This window comes from Rhamphochromis longiceps, linkage group LG20, assembly GCF_057381845.1.
Source record: "Rhamphochromis longiceps isolate RC_006_pf linkage group LG20, R_longiceps_female_GT1.1, whole genome shotgun sequence".
NCBI classification, from domain to species: Eukaryota; Metazoa; Chordata; class Actinopteri; order Cichliformes; family Cichlidae; genus Rhamphochromis; species Rhamphochromis longiceps.
In genome coordinates, this window is record NC_140576.1 from 25,542,843 (window position 1) to 25,564,188 (window position 21,346).

Consider the following 21,346-nt stretch of genomic DNA (forward strand, 5'->3'; position numbering starts at 1 on the left):
GCAAGAGAGGCTGCCAGACAGCTTAAGCTATGATTGCAAACAGAGGAAAGGGAGGAAAGGAGGTAGAGCATGTCTTGGGGTCTTAGCTCACCTTCCTGCCCATTTAATGTGGTTGTTCTTGTCTTCAAAGGCGTTCCACTCCTCTTTTTTCCAATGACAATTCAACATTGCTTAAAGCATTAAAGCTTACATACCCTGCCACTACTCATTTTGTATATCTAATACTCTATTTGCTTTTAACTCGCCTTTCAGTAGTATGTAACATATAAACATTTCTACCCGGTGCCTCAGATAGAATCAGCTAATGGCTGCAGGTGTTTACATAACAGCAGTTTCCGACAGAGGACTTGAAAGGTTCTGGGTTATAGCTATACATCTTCCTCTCTTTCTCACTTTCTTTTGACTTTCTCATTGTCTCATTCTCATGCCCTTTCTGTAAGTCTGGTGAGGTCAGATGCCCCCAGTGCTCTTCAAACAACCCCCAGCCCTCAGTTCGGTTTGTGCCCAGAGAAGGGCTGACAATCCTGGACAGGACAATAAGAACAGACCCCCCTTTGTTTCGGCCTCCATGAGTCTGGTGACAGTCCCAGTAAACAGTGGGCACAGGCAGAGGCCAGGCAGGGTAAGCTGCACTAAGGGGCCTTTGACAAGGGGGACTAGTAGAAAAGTAGAACAAACAGTGTTTGAATATCCTGTCAGTAATGCACACACACATACAAACTTCCAAAAGAATAGCCACAACTTGTCTCAAGTGTGTCCCACTAAATTGAATATTTTGGCTAAAATACACAAGCCGGACAAATGGTGAGACAATCTGTTTGGGCCTGTAAAAGAAAATGTTAAAAATAAATGAATAAAATAAAACATACACAGATTATTTCTGCTTAGCTGCTGAAAAACGTAGACATGCAGTGTACCTGAGTAAGTCTTTTCAGGAAGAAAACTCTGCTGAGTTGAACAGCTGTGCAGCCATGATGACAAGGCTTATTCTATTAGAGCTCATAATGGTAAACTCAAAAGGTCTTTTCTTTTAAAACCCAGCATTTGGCCTGGAGCATTTTGACTGCACACACATGCGCTCTTTCCATTATGATCTTAGGGGATCTGAGCAAATAAACACCTCCCCACTACACTCCAACAGGTTGGAGCATGATGCAAAGCTCCAAAGAAGACCACACAGCGGTGCAGTGAAATATACCTGGAAATGCTTTCACATCCAGGTAACACTTCAAAATATTGTGCTTCTTTCTTTTTACTTCTTTTTAGCTATGACAAGAGTTGATGCTCTTTCTGTCTGCCCGGTTAACACTGCTTAGGAGCTCAAAGCATGCGGTCAGAGGTCAGATTAATATTTATTTCATGTGTTGCCTCAGAGAGCAGCAGGCAGTAGTCCTTTGAAGACTTGTGCATGCAGTGAGGCGGATGAGGTTTGGTGGAAGAGGGGCGGGGTCTGACCAAGTTGACCAACAGACGATACAGTAAAACTTTTTTTCAAGATAAACTGACCTTCAAATAAAGAAGTGTAGGGCTGGGGTGCCAGGACACAAGAGGGCGGAGGCACATTTTTTGCTCATGCCCCCTCCCTCTTCTGCTGGTCCTGTCCTCCTTCGTCTATGTTTTTGGCGTAACCCCACTGTGTGCGCTGCACAAACCGACGGCCTGTTAAAACAGCCTAACCAGGTGGAGCTGAGCTATTGCAAATGTTCCCCTTCTGGTGTCTCACACTTCCAGGGGCCTCATGAACATATGAGACACAGCTGTGAGACAGGCAGAAGAAAAGAGGGGGGTGGGTATATGAAACAGCTTCAAACTAGTTCACATTGTAAAGCTCAACAACCAAAGAACCAAAACTCAATGTTTAACAACTAAACGTAATGTTTTGCCAGGTACAAAAATCATGAAAAAGGACGGCGATAAAAATTCAAGAGGACTTTTATTAGACTTGAGCAATAACAAATAGGTTACATATACTTTGGAACTGGCAATTGCAACCCAACCCTTATGTCGTTCTTTAATTTGGTATAAATGAGCTTCATGATACTGTGACACGTCCAAATGATCTGCAGATATTTTCCACTGAGGAATATGTGATTATCTTATTTGAAATAGTGCACCTTGCAGCTTTCCTCTCCATCACTCACTGCTTTCTTTCAACCTGGTATGTCCTGCCACCCCATGTTTGTCTGCAAGCTGATATCACACTTGGGATCACCAGAGCAGCTTGAACCTGATTTATAGCTCTCAGCAGTCCAGCCAGACCCATCAGTTATAGTTGGTGTTGCTGACAATCAGAGATACCGTTTTAGTTAAGCCTTCTATAACACCCAGCTTAGTAGAGCTTATCCTTTATAGGATGTTATCACTCAGGCGCCCTGTCACTTGTGTCATCAGCACAGAGTCCAGGCTTGACACTGGTTTCCTCATCCAGCCACACACTTATCGGCATCCGTTACTGAGGTGTGTGGGCCTGATAAATGTCCACCCAGTTTCAGCAACTCTCGACAGAGGTCCCATTAAGATTCCTGTCTGTGTAGCGAGAGGCCTTGCCCCTTTGACTCTTGCTTTCATCACTCCGTAAGGCTATGTTGGTCTGTCAATCAGAGAGGACCCTGGGTGATCAGTCAGCCCCTCTTTAGGGGATGCTGGTCTGAGGAGCCATTAGAGAGCAGGCAGCATAGACAGACTGGCCAAAAATTGATGAGAAACAGAGGAGCAGCAGAGCCTGAGGTAGTAAGTGGAGGGGAGGTGGGAGGATTGGCGTGTAGTGGGGGGTAGAAGAGCAAGAGGTGGATGAGCTGAATGTGGATTGTGAAGGGAGGGTGGTTCTGTTTTCTATTTGTGAGGATTAGGTTGACAGATCTGTATTTAGTTTCTTTGGGCCTCTAGCTGCAGCTAATCCCCCTCACCTGCAGCGGCCGCCCCCCCTTTCTTTCCTCTGACCCTGCAGCCCCTTACTTCCCCCATGTTCCCCCTCCTGCCCAGCACAAACACTCATCCCGAGACAAGCACATGACTCGTTGTACTCTGTCTCCTCAGGTTAGGGCCTCACACTCGACACAAATCTCTCTTGGGCCAAAGGAACAGCAGGGGTCTCAGGCTTTCTGGAACAGAAGAAAAAGGACCACGGCAACCTGTGGTCTTCCACATATTAACATTTTTTCAGCTTGGGTGAGGGGTTGTTCCTCATCACTAAGAGATAGCAATTACTTTGAAATTAAGAGACATTACTACGGAAGCAGCTTGTCAAAGTCACTCAGGGGAAAGAGGGACCATTGGTAAAGCTGCACATTAGAAAATATTCAGGGTCAGGTCAGGGGCACGGACCTCTTCTCTTTAGATCCTGGCTCCCACACGCTCTGAGCAGGCCTTCACACTGTGGAAAAAAAAGACCACAGCGCCTCTCCAAACACACGCAGCATGCCTGCCAGCAATTCTGAAAGGTGGGGACTCTTGATGACCTAATAGTTGTAAAATCCAAGCACATTTTTCTGCTTTAATGAAGCGACTTGACTGCAGCACAATGCAACCAAGAGACAGAAACAGGTTCTGAAAGGTTGTTTATGAAGCAAAATGTGTAATTTCCTCAGGGTGTCGTATTTATTTAATGTCTTTTTAATGTTTGTAGCTTAAAACAGCTGCAAATAGGCAATAACTGTCTGATATAGTAAACTGAGCTCCTAACAAAAGAATGAGCAGCATTTGTACCATTTAAGAGAGCCTTAAAACACATGTTGGCCAGTATTATCGTTACGCACACAGCCATCATCAAAATTACATTTAAAAATCACTTCCACATGGCTAACAGAAACAATATATATTTGGCTTCTCACAGACGCTAACCACAACCAATTAAACTTGCACCCACCCTACGGAAACCACACACACACACGACACACCTTTGGACAAAAAGCAGCAAGCTCAGCGACACGGCTTTATGAATGTCACATAGGGTGCTGATGTGGATTTTTCTAGATTACCAGGATATGCCTCCTAATTTACACCACTGAGGTGTTAACTGGCCCACACACACTGGATCACTGGTCTTTATCTTCAACGGGAAGACTGGTAGGAATAAGTTTTAAGCTTATGTAGTGATGTGCAAAAAGACCTGAGCCACCCCTCATTTCTTTTTGTTTTGGCAGGAAAATGGGAAACAGGTGAAGGGATTAATTGAAACGTGCAAACATATACGGAGATACAGTTTACAAAGCAAAAACAGTTTGCCCAATTCTAACCAGGTGAAAGTCAACATTTGGTACAACCCCCTTTATTCTTCAACACAGCCTGAACTCTCTTAGGCAAGCTTTCTTATGATATTTATAGTATTCAGGAATAGTTCTCTGGCTTCTTGACGGACCTTCTTGAAGCTCCTTTTGGTCGTTGGCTGCCTTTTGCTCTGTTCTCTATCAAAATGATGCCTTTTTTCCACACTGCTTCAATAATGATGAGGTCCAGGCTCTGGGGAGGCCAATGCATGACTCATAGTGTTCCACTGTGTGTTTCTCTACACTCTCAGAAATAGAGGTACGAGAGAAGAACATTTTTGTACCTATAGGTACATTTTTTTTAAAATGTTCCCTTAAAAGTACAATACTGGTCTTTAAAAGTCCAGAAATGCCCCTTTAAAGGTACAATTTGAAATAAAGTACAAATCTGTACCATTTTGACCTGTACTGCAGTGACAGTGGCAGAACGTGGTAATGGGTCAGCATGGGAAAATCTGGATGGGCCTGGTTAATTGTAAAATTCATATGAGATGTGAGTGTGCTCATAAAAGCTACATGTTATAATCAAATCTGTTGGTCCTCTCCTCTGTACGTAAATTATCCTATGATGCAAAGAATATCTGTAACCTACCTTTGTGTAAGTTATGTTAAATTATATTTAAAAAAAACACACACAATGACATGCAGGCACAACCAAATGATGTTAAAAAAAACTGGTCCATTTCCATTTTATTAAGTTCCAGTTATAATTTTTTAATGTTTTAAATCTTTCAAAAACGTGAAATCATTTTACTGTTATGTTTGGCCATTTACTTTTTTGCTTTTACTACATCCTAGAATTGTTCATTAATTGTGAGGTTTTTATGGAATTTGCAACATCAAGTTAAACCGAGGTTCTTTGGAAGTTAAAATGTCAAGCAGATTTTTATGTTACGGTGACTACATTTTGTAAGTTACAAATATAGTTCGCCAAGACAGCATAACTGTTTCTAAACAACTGCGCATTAATACCACAATGTTGTATTTCCATGTATCAAGTTCGCAACGCGCATTAATCCCAAAGGCTGAAAAGCCAGCAGCGATGAGTGCTCCGCCTCCGCGCTGACTAGCGTTGACACAGAAAATGACTCTCAGGGGGTTATCGATGGAGGAGCTCCTTAAAAAGTTGATGGAAGAAGGCGTTGATGTGTCAGACGACGAGGCGCAAAGGTTTAGAGGTAAGTCGGGTGTGATTTTGTGTTTTTATAAAAATTACAACGTGTAATTTTACAGTAGAGTTAGCAAAAGTCCGAAGAGCTAGCTTTAACATGGGTGAATGCTAGCAGTTAGCTAAGTTTTAAACAAAGAAAGGTACAAATGTGGACTATTTAGACTGTTGGTGGAATGTTCAACGTCTGTCTGCCCGCCGTATTCCAGTGTTTTATCAATAAATAGTCAGTAACCGTGTACAACAATGTAAAAAAATCAATAATTTCTCAAAACATGCTAGTATGTAAATATAGCTATTAACAAAAATGTTTTCTAAGCAAAATTTATCGCATCTAACTTGTTTCCCGCTCAAAGGGATTTTAAACAATGGAAGGTACACATTTGTACCATTTCACCTACTTAGTGGGATTTGGGATTTTCGAATATGAGAGCTGTAAGCTCTGTGCAGGGACACTGTCTGCAACCCAAGAATTGTTAAGATGATTGGGGAAACAGCTAATGATTTTTTTTGTCTCTAAATCTGATTATTATTATTTTCTGTACTAACTGATTAATCAATCTGTTTATTAGCTTTAGAATTTTTTGTTCAAGGGTTAAAGCACTTTACATTTATCTCCAGTCTGTGTCTTTAAACATGTCAAAAGTTTCAATCCTCAATGTAAAATGTCATTCTTTTGTCTATTCTGCTCTTTTCATTTCCAGTTGTGTGATGAGGTTGATTTAATGCATCCCTGCCAAGACAACATCTGTCGCCGCTTTAGCAAAAACTTCACTGCTGTTCTTCAAATGACCAAGGATTTGCCACTGAAGAAGGTCTACATGGAGGCAAGAGAGAATGCACTGGCTGAAGACATTACAGGTGCTAATTTGACCTCATACAAATAGTAAATTTTGTGACAATTCATTTGCTCTCTCTTCCAAAGATAATTGATGTACCATAGTGTCATGTGAAGAGCATGTTAATGGGAATTTGCATGCTATCAAAATCTAATGAAGTGCATTTGCATCTGTATGACCTAGGAATTGACTTCAAGGGGGCACTTCTCTTGCCATCCATCTTCAAGGAGAAGATAGAAGATTTCATCATCCTTGGAGAGGTAAATGCATGATGCATAGCCTTTGGCCACAAGTTTCATTCTCGGTGTTTTGTTGGCATGGAGCTGAATTCAGCTGCGGTTCAGCATCACAGCTAAGCTAATGTAGGGGAAACACTGCTGTTAATCCACAGTGCTGCTGTGCTCTTGGGTTTTGTCTGGTGTTTATATAGATAGATAGACCTTTATTGTCCCCTTAGGAAAATTCTTCTTCACAGGTACTGTCACTGTCAGGGGTGATTGCTTTTGCCCTTGAATATTATGTCAAACTTTAGCAGCTTATCAAACACTACCACAACAGTCATTGGTCAAGAAGCTTTTTGTTTGGAGTAGGGGCCATGTTTACAGGTTATCAGAATAGACAGTTTTGTTTTGCAGCAAATAAAGAAGGTAATTTGAGGAATCTGTTGAAAATCCACTTGGCACATATTGCTTAAACATACTGTATACTAATGTTTTTCTTCCTCTTCTGCAGAATACTCCCACGAGTCCATACCCAACCATTCGAATGAAGGATAAGAGTTGGACAACTGCCCTCTTAAGACAGTGTCGCTGTGTTGTAACAGTTGAAGGAGTGGATGTTTGCTCGTGCCGCTCGCTGGATGAGGCCTACATCTCAGCATTCTCCACCTTCTTCGTGTTCAACATGACCTACCCTGCATACTTCAAGAAAACACTTGTCTTTCTTCAGAACTGCATTGTCAACATAGGAGACCAGGGAGACAAACCCCTGCCAGTAAGTGTCACCAGGGTACTTAACCAACTCTATTAAATATGCCCCCACCCAAGTGTCACTACCTTATTCACTACCCAAGGCTGATTTTGATGCATGGTCCTCTTCGCCCTTTGTGGTGTATGGGATATGAAAGCAAGCATCAATATTTCAAAAATCTAGCGAGTAAATGCAAAAACTTTGTAAACATCACTGCAACTCTTAACAATCGTCATCAAATGAAACAGTGCTGGGAGTTTTCTTCAGATAAGTTGCTTGTTGACTTTGAACATTCACTCAGCACAAGTGTCAGTGTGCCATTTTCATCTCTGCCAGGTGACTTACAGAATGCTCTGGAAATGAACAAAAGTTTTACAGATGTGCATTTTCAGGATAAAGTGCTTCAGTGTGTGTCTGCTATATCTGTCAGCAGTGTCAAATATGAACTTGAGGATGTTTTTGTAGTTGGCCATGTACACACTAAAGCCATACCTATATTCCTTAAAATCAAGTATATTTTGAATGTTGATACTTGTTGGGTATTGTGTGGGAAACTGTTACTTCCTTGCACTTATGAATGTCATTTCCATGCTTACCAAGTGGCAGTTGACAATGACTGGATCCTGTTCAATCCAGGAAATGAATTAGACTTTCAAGCTCTAGACACGTATTTAGTTGATGATAGGCTGTTTGTGTCCTTGAGGTATTCTGTGTGACGTGATTGCAAGCACATTTTCCATTGTGTTCAGGTGTTTAATGTCTTTATGTGATTGTTTACTTTTTTTTTTTTTTTTAAATGAATGTATTTTTCTTGACATGTCCTATGGCAATATACGAATGTAATCAAGGATGTATTTCTGTGGTTGTTTAAATGCTTTGATGTGATTGTATTATCGAAAATAAATGGTTAAATAACCAAATATTTTGGACTATTGGGGGTACATTTTTGTCTCTTTAGGTACGAAATAGGTTGTCGCTGGGGGGGTACCCTCATAGGTACCCTATTGTACCCTTTTCAAGGGAACATTTCTGTACTATAGTTTCAAGGTACATTTATGTCTTAGGAAAGTACATGATTGTACTTCAGATGGTACAATTTCATAAGGTACAAAAATGTACCAAGCCTAAAGGGTACAGAAATGTCCTTCAAAAAGGAACACCCCCAGCGACAAGCATTTGTACCCTTTTTGGTACACTTTGGTACCCCTATTTCTGAGAGTGTATCCAGGTATGCTTTTACTGCATTGGCAGTGTTTGGGATCATTGCCATGTGGAAAAAAGAAAGTTCTTGTGTGTCATGCAATTTCCAGATCAGATTACATTGTTGATTAACATCTCACAACACTTTTCTGCATTCATAATTTCATTGATTTTGACAGGATATCCAACACCTTGTTTGCAGATGGCTTCAGACATGCGCTGTGGCACCTCTGACTTCAACTCTTCCATACATATTGATGAGTTGAACCATCTTTAAAAAAATAAATAAATAAATTGGATTCATTAGTTTTCAGAAGTTGAAACTGACAAAGTTGTATTTTTACTACAGCATTTGTATACAGCATTTGTATTCTATTTTTATCCTATTGTATATTTTATTCTATTTATTCTACTGTATATAGTATTTTATTTTATTCTATTCTGTACATTTGTGTACAGTATTTTATTCTTATTGTATTCTAATTTTTGCTATGTAACTTTTGCACTGTCCACTCCTGCTGTGACTTATCTTATCTTATTTTCTTCCTATTTGTTAAGAATATGGCTCCATGCCGTTCCTCTGCTCTAGATCATTTTTAGATCTGCCACTTCTTTTGTCCACCACTTGTCCAGTTTCTTCAGATTTATTAAGGTCACAATGCGCGCAGTACTGAGATATTCTATGTTTTCAGTTAATAGCTCTTTGGAAATCACCTTGTTCGTCCAAAAATGGTACTTTCTGTCTCTCAAACCGTGTTGTCTTTTGGATTTTCCCTAAATGTAACAGAAGAAATTGAAAAGTATTTACTTCACAATGTGTGAAGTATCTAAAGTGTCTAAAGATACAGTTTAAAATTGTCTCTTTGCCAAGATGTCTGTTAGGTGTCAGCACAACACTGTTCTACCTCTTGACATAAGTGAGTTTTTATGCTTGAATGATTCATAAGTCACTGTTAAGTGACCTAACAAAAAACAGGCCTTCAGAAAGCCTGGGGAACTATTGCTTAAGACCACTTTAAAAATAACTTTTTTTAAAAAAAAGTCTGAAGAATGTTAGTGTTGCCTGTTTATCAAAATCACATTAGTCTGAAGCAGCACCACTTTTATTTATTTATTTAACCTTTAGTATCGGTCATTAAAAACGGCGTGACAGTGTTAGGAGACACCTCTTTCTTTATTTTACTTTCAAAAATCATATTAATTTAAAACTTTTATTATTATTGATCACTTTATCATTACTATTTGTTACTACTTAAGCAATGTATCTATTTATTAGCTCGGTTTTGCTTGAATACCATGTAGAAATTCTTAGGGCAGAATAATTGTTGCAAATTAATTTATTCAAAACAAATACTACAGGTCTGAACTGCGTGATCGACACAAAAACGCGCGAGATTTCCGTAAAACATCCTTACGCGGGAATTTCTTGCAGGTAGATAAAATGACATCTAGTAACAGGTAACGTGATGGAATCCCGTGCGGCTCATTTTTGTTCTGAAATTGATAAGCTCCATGCAAAACTGTTGATCAACGTGGGAGTCACGACAGACTGGCAGCGTGCTGAAAAAGAAATCAACCAGTAAGTTCACACCGATCTACTCCAACCGGCTAATAGCCAGTTACGCTAGGTTAGCTTATTCTCTGTGTAGTGCAACAGTATTCACAGAGACTGTGGATGTTTTGAGGAGCCAAAGCGGTTTAATGTAACTGGTATTGCGGTTCTATTTAATATTTAAACTCATATTGATGTGTATATATTCACAAAGAGCAGTTTATCTAGGGTTTACTCGACATTGTGTTTCGTAGTTGGCTAGCTATGTACTTTACCAATTCACCATAGCCTGTCATTATGCCCTGTTATTATCCCAGTGTAATCAGTCACATGTAAAAATGTCTGCCAATCATGGGTAGTGTTAGTTAATTTGATTTTATCATGTACTCTACTTGAAACACTTTACTGTAGAAACAATTATGTGTCCGGGAAGTATTTAAAAATGTGGTCGTTAGAAAAAGATTTTGCACAAAATATGTTGAACTAGCAAGATTAAAATCATACACTGAGTTGCCCTTTTATTAGGTGCACCTGTTCAACTGCTAATTAAAGAAAAATGTGTAGTTGGCCAATGATATGGCAGCAACGTGGTGCACGGAGACATGGTCAAGCATCAGGATATGCAGAGAATATTATGTGACTTTAAATGTGGTGTAGTTGTTGGTGTCAGACAGGCTGGTCTGTAGGTCTGAGATATTTTCACACAATCATCTTTAGGGTTTAAAGAGAGTGGTGCTGAAAAAAGTAAATATCCAGTGAGCAGCAGTTCTGTGGGTAAATACCTTGTTAATGCCAGAAGTCAGAGCCTTTGAACTGCTTTGAACCAATGGGATAATTCAGTTAACTACTTGTTACTACCAAAGTGTGCAGAAGAGGAGCTCAGTATATGCAACATGTCACAACCTTGAAGCTGATGGGCAACAGCAGCAGAAGACCAGATTGGGCGCCACTCCTGTCAGCTAAGAAGAGGAAGCTGGGGCTACTGGCACACGCTCCTCTTGCCTTGTTTCAGTGGTTCAGACTGATGGTTGTGCAATAGTGTGGGAGAAAACTTGTTGGCACATTTTAGGGCTGTTAGTACCAACTGAGCAATGTTTAGTGTGTATTTTTGCTGACCATGTGCATCCCTTTATGACTACAGTGTCCCTATCTTGTAATGGCTGATTCGAGCAGGATAACACACCATCTCACAACATTCCAGTTATCTCACACTAGTTGCTTGAACAAGACAATAAGTTCTCTGTACTCGGATGGCCTCCAAAGTCTCCCATGGGATCACCTTTATCCTGTGATGAAACATTTCCATCTTGATAAGAGTCGTTTCTTACAGCCTGAAAATGACAGTGAATGATTTGATAATATGAAAATGATTTCAAACTTAACTATGGCCTTTGCAGTCACAAGAGCTTAACTTAATGGAAGAGCTAGAAATTTTAGACCAATCTGGCTTATTGTGATTTCCAGCACCATCATCATAATACCAAATGAGGGAATAACTTTACGATGATGGTTCAGTTATAGAATCAGTGCCAAAGCACTTAAAAGGACTTTAGAGGACTTTTAACACCAATAAGGTATTTAGTGATTTTAAAAAAGTATATATTTTTCCCCTTTCAGAAACTTAAAGCAAACAGATTTTCCTAGCAGTTGTCATGTCTAGTTAATAATAATAATAATAGTTCTTACTAAAATAATGATAGTGTGTTTTAAAATTAATCTTGTTTTATTGTCACAAAAATTCCTCAGCACAGCTGGTGGTGGTTTGTTTCTTTCCAAACAAGTTTTTGCCAATAGGGAGGCTGCTGAGTGCCCTCTGGTGAACAAAATATGTAACATCAACAGAAATAATATGGCTGAAGGGTGTTTCTCCTGTCTCTTCTTTCCTTTTTACATTTTTATTAGTTGGTCATTTAAAATTCCAAAATCAATATATTAGTAATTATATCGACCCCATTGATATATTGGGCTCTATAAGACAATTTAAGTTGCTTTATCCTCTAATTTGTTAGCCATTTATAAATACATTTCTTTTATCCATTTCACATTATAGGTAAAATTTTGTAATAATGATGAATTTAGAAAGTTGAATTTTTAGCCTCTAAAGATTTATTATTAAACACACAGTTGGTTGAAGTAACAATTAGAATAATCTGGTTAGAAATTACAGTGATTCAAAGCTGGGTGCCAAGGGTACTCACAATGAACAGCATTGCCAGATGGTATTATATCATTTGACAGCAGTGTGATGTAGCTTCTAATTTAGGTATTTATTTAAATCAGAAACAGTTTCTTTGATTTTCCTAAATTCTGCTGGTTGCATATTATTATAAAAGAGAATCACAGTCCTAGACTACAATTGGTCTTTGACATTAATTGTAGAATTGGTTGTCTGTTTGGAAAAAGTTTTCTTGTGATATTATAACTTCATTTAGTATTTCTATTTCCAGCCAGGAAATTTTAAACCGAATTGAAAGCATAATCCTGGAAATAGTCACCAGTCTGTCCAAAGCTGAGGCCCCTGTCCTGGCGCTGCCCAACAGATCCAGCTGGGCCAACATAAGGTATTTTGATTTAAACATGCTGTAGCATGGCAAGTTTCCCTCCACACATATAATTGCTCATTCATTTTAAGCCACATGACCTTTGGGAGATAGCACAAGCCAAAAGGAATCGTGTGTAAAGCCACACAGGATTATTTCATTGTTATTTAATTTCCCTTAAAGAGATAAACGCAGACTTTTGCTCTGTTTGAATTTTTAGATGGGGGTTTTTCAAGCTGACCATGGGGTCAACCAGGTGGTGGAAATGAAAATCTTCTGCTTTGATTCAGAGAAAACCTAAAAGAACTTCCTGCTGCTAAAAAGATGACACACTGATAAGGAATTGAAAAGCACAGCATTTGTCAAGAGGCTTTAATGTGACTAGGATGGGGAGACCTTATGCTTAGAACAAAGAGGACTGTCTGATCTCAAATAGATCAAACCTTGCTACAGCTTAAATCACATTCTGGCTCAGCCATTTTAAATGGAACAGTGCTACAGGTAGCCCTCGGGGTGTGGGGAATTTTAGATAATTTGCAGGTGGGAGCTAATGTTTGAAAGCACTTACTGTAAACGGAGCACACAGTCTGTGCAGATGCTTTTTTTTTTTTTTTTTTTTTTTTTTTTTTTTTAAATGGCTCTTTTGTTACTTTGTTTACATCATGAAATCATAAATCTTTTTTTGATTGCTTCCCACTGAAGCTTTGACAGTGCCATTGGGCTTCAGATGAGTTCAAGACAGTCTGTCACCACCATTAGGGCCGACTGCCCTTCATCTGTCACTAAATTTGGTGAGAAGATGAACTGTTATGTTTGTTTGTTTGTTTGTTTTTTTCATTTTATTTGTTATGCAACATCTGTTTTTGAAGTTCTTTAACACAGTTGTATGGTGCATATGGATTTCATTTGTATTCGTTGTGAACGTATGCATAAACTGCACAAATGTCAGTAAAAGTCAGAGGTAGTTTTAGGTGACAAATTGGCAGAGACGTAACATGTTGCCTTTTTGGGATCAGTTTTACGGCATGGATACAGAATGTGTTGTTTAAATCTCTGATATGTTGATGTAGTGTTTAAGGTTTAATTAGTTGTTGTTGTTTTTTTTTCCCAAATCTGTGTTTCTCTTCAAAGCCCAGATTCTCAAGATTCTCTCAGTCATCTACAGGCTTGTCCAGAGCAACTCATATGCTACAAAAAGGTTCTTTATAAATAATCCATACTTTACTAAAGCCAACATATAGATACCCTTGGTTTTCATAGGAATGCTTGAATTTCAGTTTATTTTATTTTTTTCACATAACAGTGTTTGTCTCCACAGAGACATCTATTACAACAACACAAAGCTCTTTGGTTCACAGAAAGCTGTTGATAGTATCGTAGATGACATCTCCTGCATGCTAAAGGTTCCTCGCAGATCACTACATGTGGTGAGTGTGCATGTCTGCGTTAGCAGGCGATGCGGTTCATATGATTGTGTGGTAGAAAATACAAACCCCTGATATTGAAAACTTGTAGAAAAATTCCTTTGGATATTAGTTCAGCTCCCACAGATGAAGTATGTTAGTTTAGGATGGTATTTTATTTTTGTTCTGCTTCTTGTCCCAGGAAACACCTGTGGAAAACAAACAGCTCTTTTGATCAAAGAGAAATAAAATTAAAGTTGAATTCAGGGCCCAGTGCTTGAAATAGCTCGTCCCTTGTATGTGTGTGATAATATGGGCTTGTGCTAAATTCTGTAACTTATCTGTAACTTTGTTGCTAGTTGGCCACATCCAAGGGATTGATCTCAGGTGACCTGTGTTATATGGAGGAGGACGGCACGAGGATTGACTGCCACTCCAGCTCAACTGTAAGCACCACTTTAATGCTTCTTCGCCTGATTTCGTGTTTGTTTTTGTCATGGGGCATGGTCTGTGGTGCCGTGCAGGGAGGGCGGACGCACCTGCACGGCATCCTTAATCACGCCCGCCTAGTTAAAAAGACGGGGACTCAGGGGTTGGTGGTTTTGGTGTGACAAATATTGAATAAAATATTGAATAAAATGGCTCAAACCTACGATTTGAGCCATTCACACCACAGTTTTGTTTTTTTGTTTTTAAATGACACTGCAACAAGAAACAGTACATCATTTATAGCTGGATTTTTGGTTTACTGTACTCCCCAAGAAAGTAACTGTAAGTCTGAGCTACGGAAGCCAGGCGTCCTTTTTTATTTATATAGGTTAATACCACCATACATGAAATTTCTCCAGGGGCCTTTAAAATATTGACATTATCTGACCATACACCAAATATAGTCAAAATACAGCTCAGGGAACAGAACCAGCCCTTAAAAGTGAAATCTAAATAACCCCTCAAATGTCAGTAAAAGGCAGCATTATGTTAATGAATCTGTACTAAATCTGAGCTGCTATTTAAGTCGATTCCAACAGAGGGCGTTCAGTTTATACTGTACGTGCAAACAGACTTTTACTGTTTTACTGATGGCTAAATGTCTGTCCTTCTCTGCTCTGTATTTAATTTTGTTTTTCTCCTCTCTGCTTAATAACTGATCTCAGCTGATTGCAGTGCACAGGAAAAATGTTTATTGATCTATCATTGTTTTAATTTCTATCCACCCATTGTGCACATAATTGAAGAAGCTGTATAATGTAGGCAATAATATAATTTTAAGAGTAATGTGATTACGGAATTTAGTACAGCATTTGTGTGTCAAAGAAAAATGTAATTTAATCATAGTAGCCTTTTCCTTTTTTCTAAAATAGTCTGGCCCTCCGAGGATGAAATGTTGCCATAGATGCTTGATACGGCTAAAAGCCTTTATTAAACTAGGACTAAGATGAAGTTCTGGTTGCTCGATGGACAGGCATGAAATGGACTATGCTTAGTTCGACGTTACAGCTTTGGAAATGTGAGAAACATTTGGCTTATTTAGCAAAGCCATCCTAACGACCTCGTGCTCACTGGGTTAAAACTTTTTATTACAGTGATAGAATGTAAAGCCAGTAATTACAGGAAATTATCTCATTGAGTAATGACTCAAGCCTGCCACGTGCACCACAGACTGATAGTCAACACTTTGTTTGCCGCTATTCTGCTAGGGTTGTGAGCAGCTAGAGCCACTATGTCAATAATGTCACTGAATGAGAGATGGGCATCACAGAGGCACAGGCAACCATTGTCCCACAAAAAAACATTTCAGCTGATCTACTGAAGCCCAGTGTTGCACATCACTGTCTAGCATTTATTAGTATTAAAAGATTTAATCTAAAATAAATTCTAAATATAAATCCATAATATAGATAACCTGTATGTGATTCCCATCAGTAGATCCAAAGGGTTAATTTTCATTGTAGACAGCATAACGACAACCGTTTTCTTCCAAGAAAAAGATGAACAGTAAATTCAGCTAGCAATACAAAGCACTTAGACTGCTTTGCAGGGGAAAAACTCAAACTTTTTTTTTTTTTAAATGCCATGTAGTAGTGCAATTTTTTTATTTATTTATTTTCTTTTTTATCTTTTTTTTTTGCTTTCAGGCTGTCTCAGTTTCATCGAACATCAGTGGAATTAAAAGTATGCTTTGTAATCTATTTAAGAATCTACTTTCATGTTTTGTCCCATGATTGTAAGTCTATCATTGCAGCTGTCATCCTTGTCCTTTTTCAGATATTGTATCATCTGCAAAATTTGTCATGATCATCGAGAAGGATGCGACGTTCCAGAGACTTCTGGATGATGACTTCTGCACAAAGATCTCCCCTTGCATCATTATCACAGTATTTTTCTGTGTCTGCTTTTGATCTGAATGTTGTCTTCTTTCAGAAAGAGCAGTCTTAGTAATCTGTGTACTTAATCATTGTGTTTGTGTGAATCAGGGTAAAGGTGTGCCAGATGTGAACAGCAGGCTGATGGTGAAAAGGCTTTGGGATGAGCTGCACATCCCCATCTTTGCCCTCGTGGATGCTGATCCTCATGGTATAATTCATCTGCTTGAATACTTAAGCTGTCAGACATACTTTGCATTTTCCCACACATTTAACAGCATTTCAGATCCACACACAGACACACACACAGCTGGGTTGCATGTCTCGCTAAGCCAACAAAAGTTAGCACCTGTCCACTGTGTCATGGTGCCTAGTCTAGCTATTATTCCCGTTGGTGTGATGTCGTCCAGGGGGAGTTGGCTCGGTTTCCATCAGCCTCCATACCACTAAGTTTTTTGCCGCTGCGTGGCGAGACACATATGTAATGCTTTACTTTGTTCTAAGATCACATCACAGAGGATAATTGCTCTGGTATGCAAGTGATTGCAGCGTCTCTCTGTCCCTCCCTCTGATTTTCCCAGGCATTGAAATCATGTGCATCTACAAGTATGGATCAGTGGTGAGTCCTGTTATGCCGTTATTCCTGTACTCTGCATTATCCACTGTAGCCTGTTGAGTGTCTCTGTGTTAGCACGTTATAATCATGCACCTCTTTACATAAAAAGAATCAGTCATGCATGTTAGAAAATTAAACAGACACGCTATGAAGTGAAACTGTTATGCGATTGTGTGACAATCGCATCACTTTTGACCTTTGTGAGGCTTTTGTAGTCATTCTTGTTTCATTAACTTCATTGTAAACATGTGTTGGGGTTTGCTGTGGTATGAGAGTACAGCACTGATTAACAGTGTGTTTGTTTTCTGTATAAGCATGCTATGTGTATTTGATGTGTGTGTATGTGACTGGGTGTGTATGCGTCGGTTTATCCGCAGGCAATGTCGTTTGAGGCCCACAGTCTGACCGTCCCCAGCGTTATGTGGCTAGGCCTCCTCCCCTCTGACCTACAGAGGTTTGGACTGAGCATTCGCTACTTCCTACTTCCTCCTCCTGCCTCTAATTGGGATTATATTCTGGGGAAGTTTAGATTGTTTGTTTTGGTTTCTGTTGCTGTTGCCATCACTTTTTTTCCCCCCTTCATGGAGCTCTTTGCAAAAACATATTGAGTTTTAAGTATACACCCCCTTGAACAAATTTGGGCTGAAAGAAAATTTCTGACATACATTAAATTGTAGTCTATTCGGTTTTTCTTTCTTTTTGTTTTCTTCTTTTTTTACTTGGCTGAACCTACACATAACCTCCTTTCTGGGAGTCTGTTTAAAAAAAGGGAACGAAACATTCTTCAGGGATAACATCCATGAACTGAAGTCTCTTATATATATGTTTTTAAATCTAAATTTTATTTTTTAGGTTGCGGGTTCCCAAGGACGCTCTGATCCCACTTACCAAGAGAGATGAAAGCAAACTCTGCAGCCTCCTTGAAAGGCCGTATTTAACCAGCCAACCAGAGTGGCAGAAAGAGGTGAGTGAAAGAGGACGCCAAAGAGGAAAGTGCTGCAGTTTATGTAGGAGGATAGATGAAACTGTTTGTAGAAATTTGTGGGATGGGAAGGAAAGGTATCTGAAAGGTACTGAGCTTTGAAGGATTTTTCTATCTAGATATGGTCCTGTGTGACATCCAATACATTTTATTCTCTTTAAGAAACCAGTTTTTTCTAGGGGGGGGGGTTTCTTGCCTGTCAAGAGCCAAATATACAAAAGCTTCCAAAGCTCATGGTACTACTAAAAGAATTAATGACATTAAATAAAAAAATATTACAAAATCTCATTTTTAGACTGGAGGAATCTGGAGGAATGAGAGGTCTAATTTGTGGGAGAAGCAAGCTGAAGCAGTCCAAAGTCTGAAACATTTCCTCTCCCAATTAGAACAACATTTCGGTGCAGTTAGTTACAGTCTCTGGGTTTAGTTTGCTTATTGTTTATTTGAAAGAATGTAACATGAACCATGCCACACACCACAGCATTTATAGTTATAGTTAAGTTAATTTGCAATCCCCGTCCCTAAAACGCTCTTTAAAACACAGAATACTGAGCAACACATGCATGAGAGTTAAACTAAAAAGTAATCAATTTTAGAACAATAAAGCACTGTAAGACAAGAAGCAGACAATTCTTCGTGACTGCAGGACTGATATACTTTTAAATAACTGCTTCAGTTTTAGGGTTCCTGTTTGAGTTCTGCAGCTAAGGAATTCCACATGTTGATTAGCTGAATGGAGAAAAAAAAAAAAGCTGTTTATCCAAATGAGCATTTACGTAATGGCACCTTACAATTCCCACAAGATCCTCTATGTGTTACTGAGCCCAAACATTTAAGGGAAACCACAAGGTCACTGAGCACGTGGGCAGCCTGATTATTTTATCAGACAACAAAATGAGCAACAAAAAAAAAATACAAAAACATAACAAATAAGAAGCAGTTGAGCACAATACAGGTTTGTTATTGCTGTGTGTCTTGCGAGACTGTGGAGCTGCACTCTTTGTGGCGGTACTGCAACTGGACAGGCAGATACGGGAGTGGCGGTCTTTCTCACTGTGAACCCAAGTGTAGTCTGACGCTGGTCTCTGCAACTGTTGAGATCTTTCTCCTGAAATTCTTTGCACACATTTGGATGCCTTTATGAGCTGAAGTTTCTATAAGCTGATTGTTGTGATACTACAACTTTCCAAGTGTTCAGATCAGTGCCCATGGCCTTAGGATCCTACAGCATCCAACTTGTGTGTGTGTGTGTGTGTGTGTGTGTGTGTGTGTGTGTGTGTGTGTGTGTGTGTGTGTGTGTGTGTGTGTGTGTGTGAAATACACTAGCAAATTTAAGTGGAACTCAACCTTGGAAAGCCAACTTACCAAAGATTAACTTTGACAGGGCAAAGCGGAATTTGGTGAGCAAGAATCCGGATCTGGTCAAACAAAATTGTCCCACTTTGACCACAAAACTCAAAGCTTTGCCTCTTGTCTCCCTCAGTACATTCATCCAACCCTGTGAGATGTTTTTTGGCAGTTCTGTTGTAGCAATAAGAAAAAAGTTGATTGGATGAATGAATATAACTTGTTAATTTAAAAAATAAATAAATAAAAAGGTCAGGCCTTGAATTTTCTCCATAAGCACAGAGCAAACCTGTCGCACTGAACATTTTGATATTGTGCCGCACAGTAGAGGAATGTTTGTGAGAGGACTGTTAGCTTCCTGGAAGTTTGTAACAGCTATTTTCCATTGCTGAGTGTCTGTTATGCATCTATGATTTGTCTGTTTGCACAGCTTCCTGTCTGATCCCACTAAAACTGTGTGTTGCTGTTTTTGTAGATGAAACTGATGCAGCAAAGTAAAGTAAAGGCTGAAATACAGTCTTTGACAGCTATAGCTCCTGACTTCCTCACACAAATCTACCTGCCCAACAAGCTGCGCTATGGAGGCTGGATATGAGCTCAATGCTGCCACTTAGTGGATGAGTAAGTGAACTGCTGAAGTTGCTTTGAAGCCTGAAGAGTGGTATTAGATGTAAATTGTCAGACAAATGAAAGTATTAACTTCAGTTTGTTAGTTTGTAGTGTTTGGATAGTTATTCACCTTTCTTTGTGTATATTGGATGCAGTTGTTTGAGAAGTGTAATTAAAACCTCCATGATCCCACTGATGAGTGTTTCCACTTTGTCTTCATTAGCATTGCTGATATTCCCAAGATGTTTGTGTGTACTTCCAAAGTGAAACCACACTGTGGTACAGTAGATTTCCCCCCCCCCCCCCCCCCCCTCCAGCAAGGCTTTGCGGACGTCATAGCCACTGACGTCTTAGGCTTCTGATGCAAAAACCACAAGTGTGCTCAAAACAATTTGGTGGTTTGTAATTGCAGCACAGTATCTGAGGATGTTCATTCATAAAGGCACAGCAAATCATGCTGCTGCCCTATAATCTGCTTTCCAGCTGTTGTAGATGGTGTGCATTAAAATTCAAATCCACTCATGTCATGAGCTTCACCAGAGAAAGAAGATGTAAATAAACTTGCAGTTCTCTGCTTGACTTTGGTCAATCAGTTTCACAGACACACTACTTTTCTTTTCTTCTTTTTTTTTTTTTGTGAAGGATATGATTTCTTGCTGAGAGGTAGTAACTGGTAGTTAGCTCTGTAAGTGGTCAATAACATTGTTATTTTTGTAACTTTCCCTCTACACCAATACAGTGACTTTTAACCATCAAGATGTGATTAAAGTGCAGACTTTAATTCATGATGTTCAAAAACAGCAATGCATTAGCTGTTTATGGATTACAGCCATCTTTTATACATAGTCCCCTGTTTTCAGGGTAATTAGAAAATTAACTGGTGAGCAGTTTCACAGCCAGGCAAGGCCTGTTTGTTTTCATTATCCACTGGCAAATTTATCAGATAAAAGGTCTGGATATTTTTTTTCCAAGGGTTGAACTCTCATTTGGTAGCTGTTCACTAGAACTTAGATTCAAAGACATGTTGATCTATGTGAATCATGAAACTGAAAAAGCACAAAGTTAAATACAAGTAAAATGCAGGGCGGACCAATCTGATGCATTAAAAATGAATGGACTGACGAACTCCACAACAACAAAAAAAGTGCCACAGAAAAAAACTAAAGTGGATGACCCTGAATCATTTGCTTGGTTAAGAAAAACAACGTCACAGCATTTTGCCAAGTGACGCTAATGAGGATGTAGCCGAGCCATTGTTGATGTCTACGAGAGAGACCTTCATGAATGTAAATAAAAATGGTTTACAACAAGGTGCAAACTCATGGCTCCACTCAAAAACAAGGCCAGAATAGATTTTACCAGGAAAAAAAGACACTAAAAGAAACTGCAGTTTGGGGAAAAAAAGTGAATAGATGAAACCAACTACGAATGATTAGAAGAGATCTGAAGCATACCATATACGTTTGCTGTGGTGGACAGTTTTATGGCATGGC

General features: G+C 39.3%; 1 protein-coding gene across 2 annotated transcripts; it reads left to right on the forward strand.

Moving 5' to 3' along the window:
* The first annotated feature begins 9,872 nt into the window (after positions 1-9,872).
* Positions 9,873-20,032, forward strand: spo11 (SPO11 initiator of meiotic double stranded breaks). Of its 2 annotated transcripts, none has more exons than XM_085393373.1 (13): positions 9,873-10,020; positions 12,441-12,554; positions 13,236-13,324; positions 13,665-13,731; positions 13,837-13,960; positions 14,296-14,382; positions 16,072-16,108; positions 16,202-16,311; positions 16,411-16,510; positions 16,881-16,918; positions 17,293-17,369; positions 17,768-17,879; positions 19,720-20,032. In XM_085393373.1, the coding sequence occupies exons 1-13, from the start codon at positions 9,908-9,910 to the stop codon at positions 19,837-19,839; spliced, it is 1,188 nt and encodes a 395-aa protein (XP_085249499.1). In that variant the 5' UTR covers positions 9,873-9,907; the 3' UTR covers positions 19,840-20,032. The 2 variants fall into 2 exon arrangements, with proteins under 2 accessions (XP_085249499.1, XP_085249500.1); XM_085393374.1 differs by having other exon boundaries at positions 13,852-13,960.
* The last annotated feature ends 1,314 nt before the right edge of the window (positions 20,033-21,346 follow it).

Excerpts from the sequence above, each read along its gene's own strand:
- spo11 (XM_085393373.1), top strand. The coding sequence starts at position 9,908 with ATGGAATCCCGTGCGGCTCATTTTTGTTCTGAAATTGATAAGCTCCAT. Across the intron at positions 13,325-13,664 it reads TTCATCTGTCACTAAATTTG|CCCAGATTCTCAAGATTCTC; the intron begins GTGAGAAGATGA and ends TTCTCTTCAAAG. Across the intron at positions 13,732-13,836 it reads AACTCATATGCTACAAAAAG|TGTTTGTCTCCACAGAGACA; the intron begins GTTCTTTATAAA and ends TTCACATAACAG.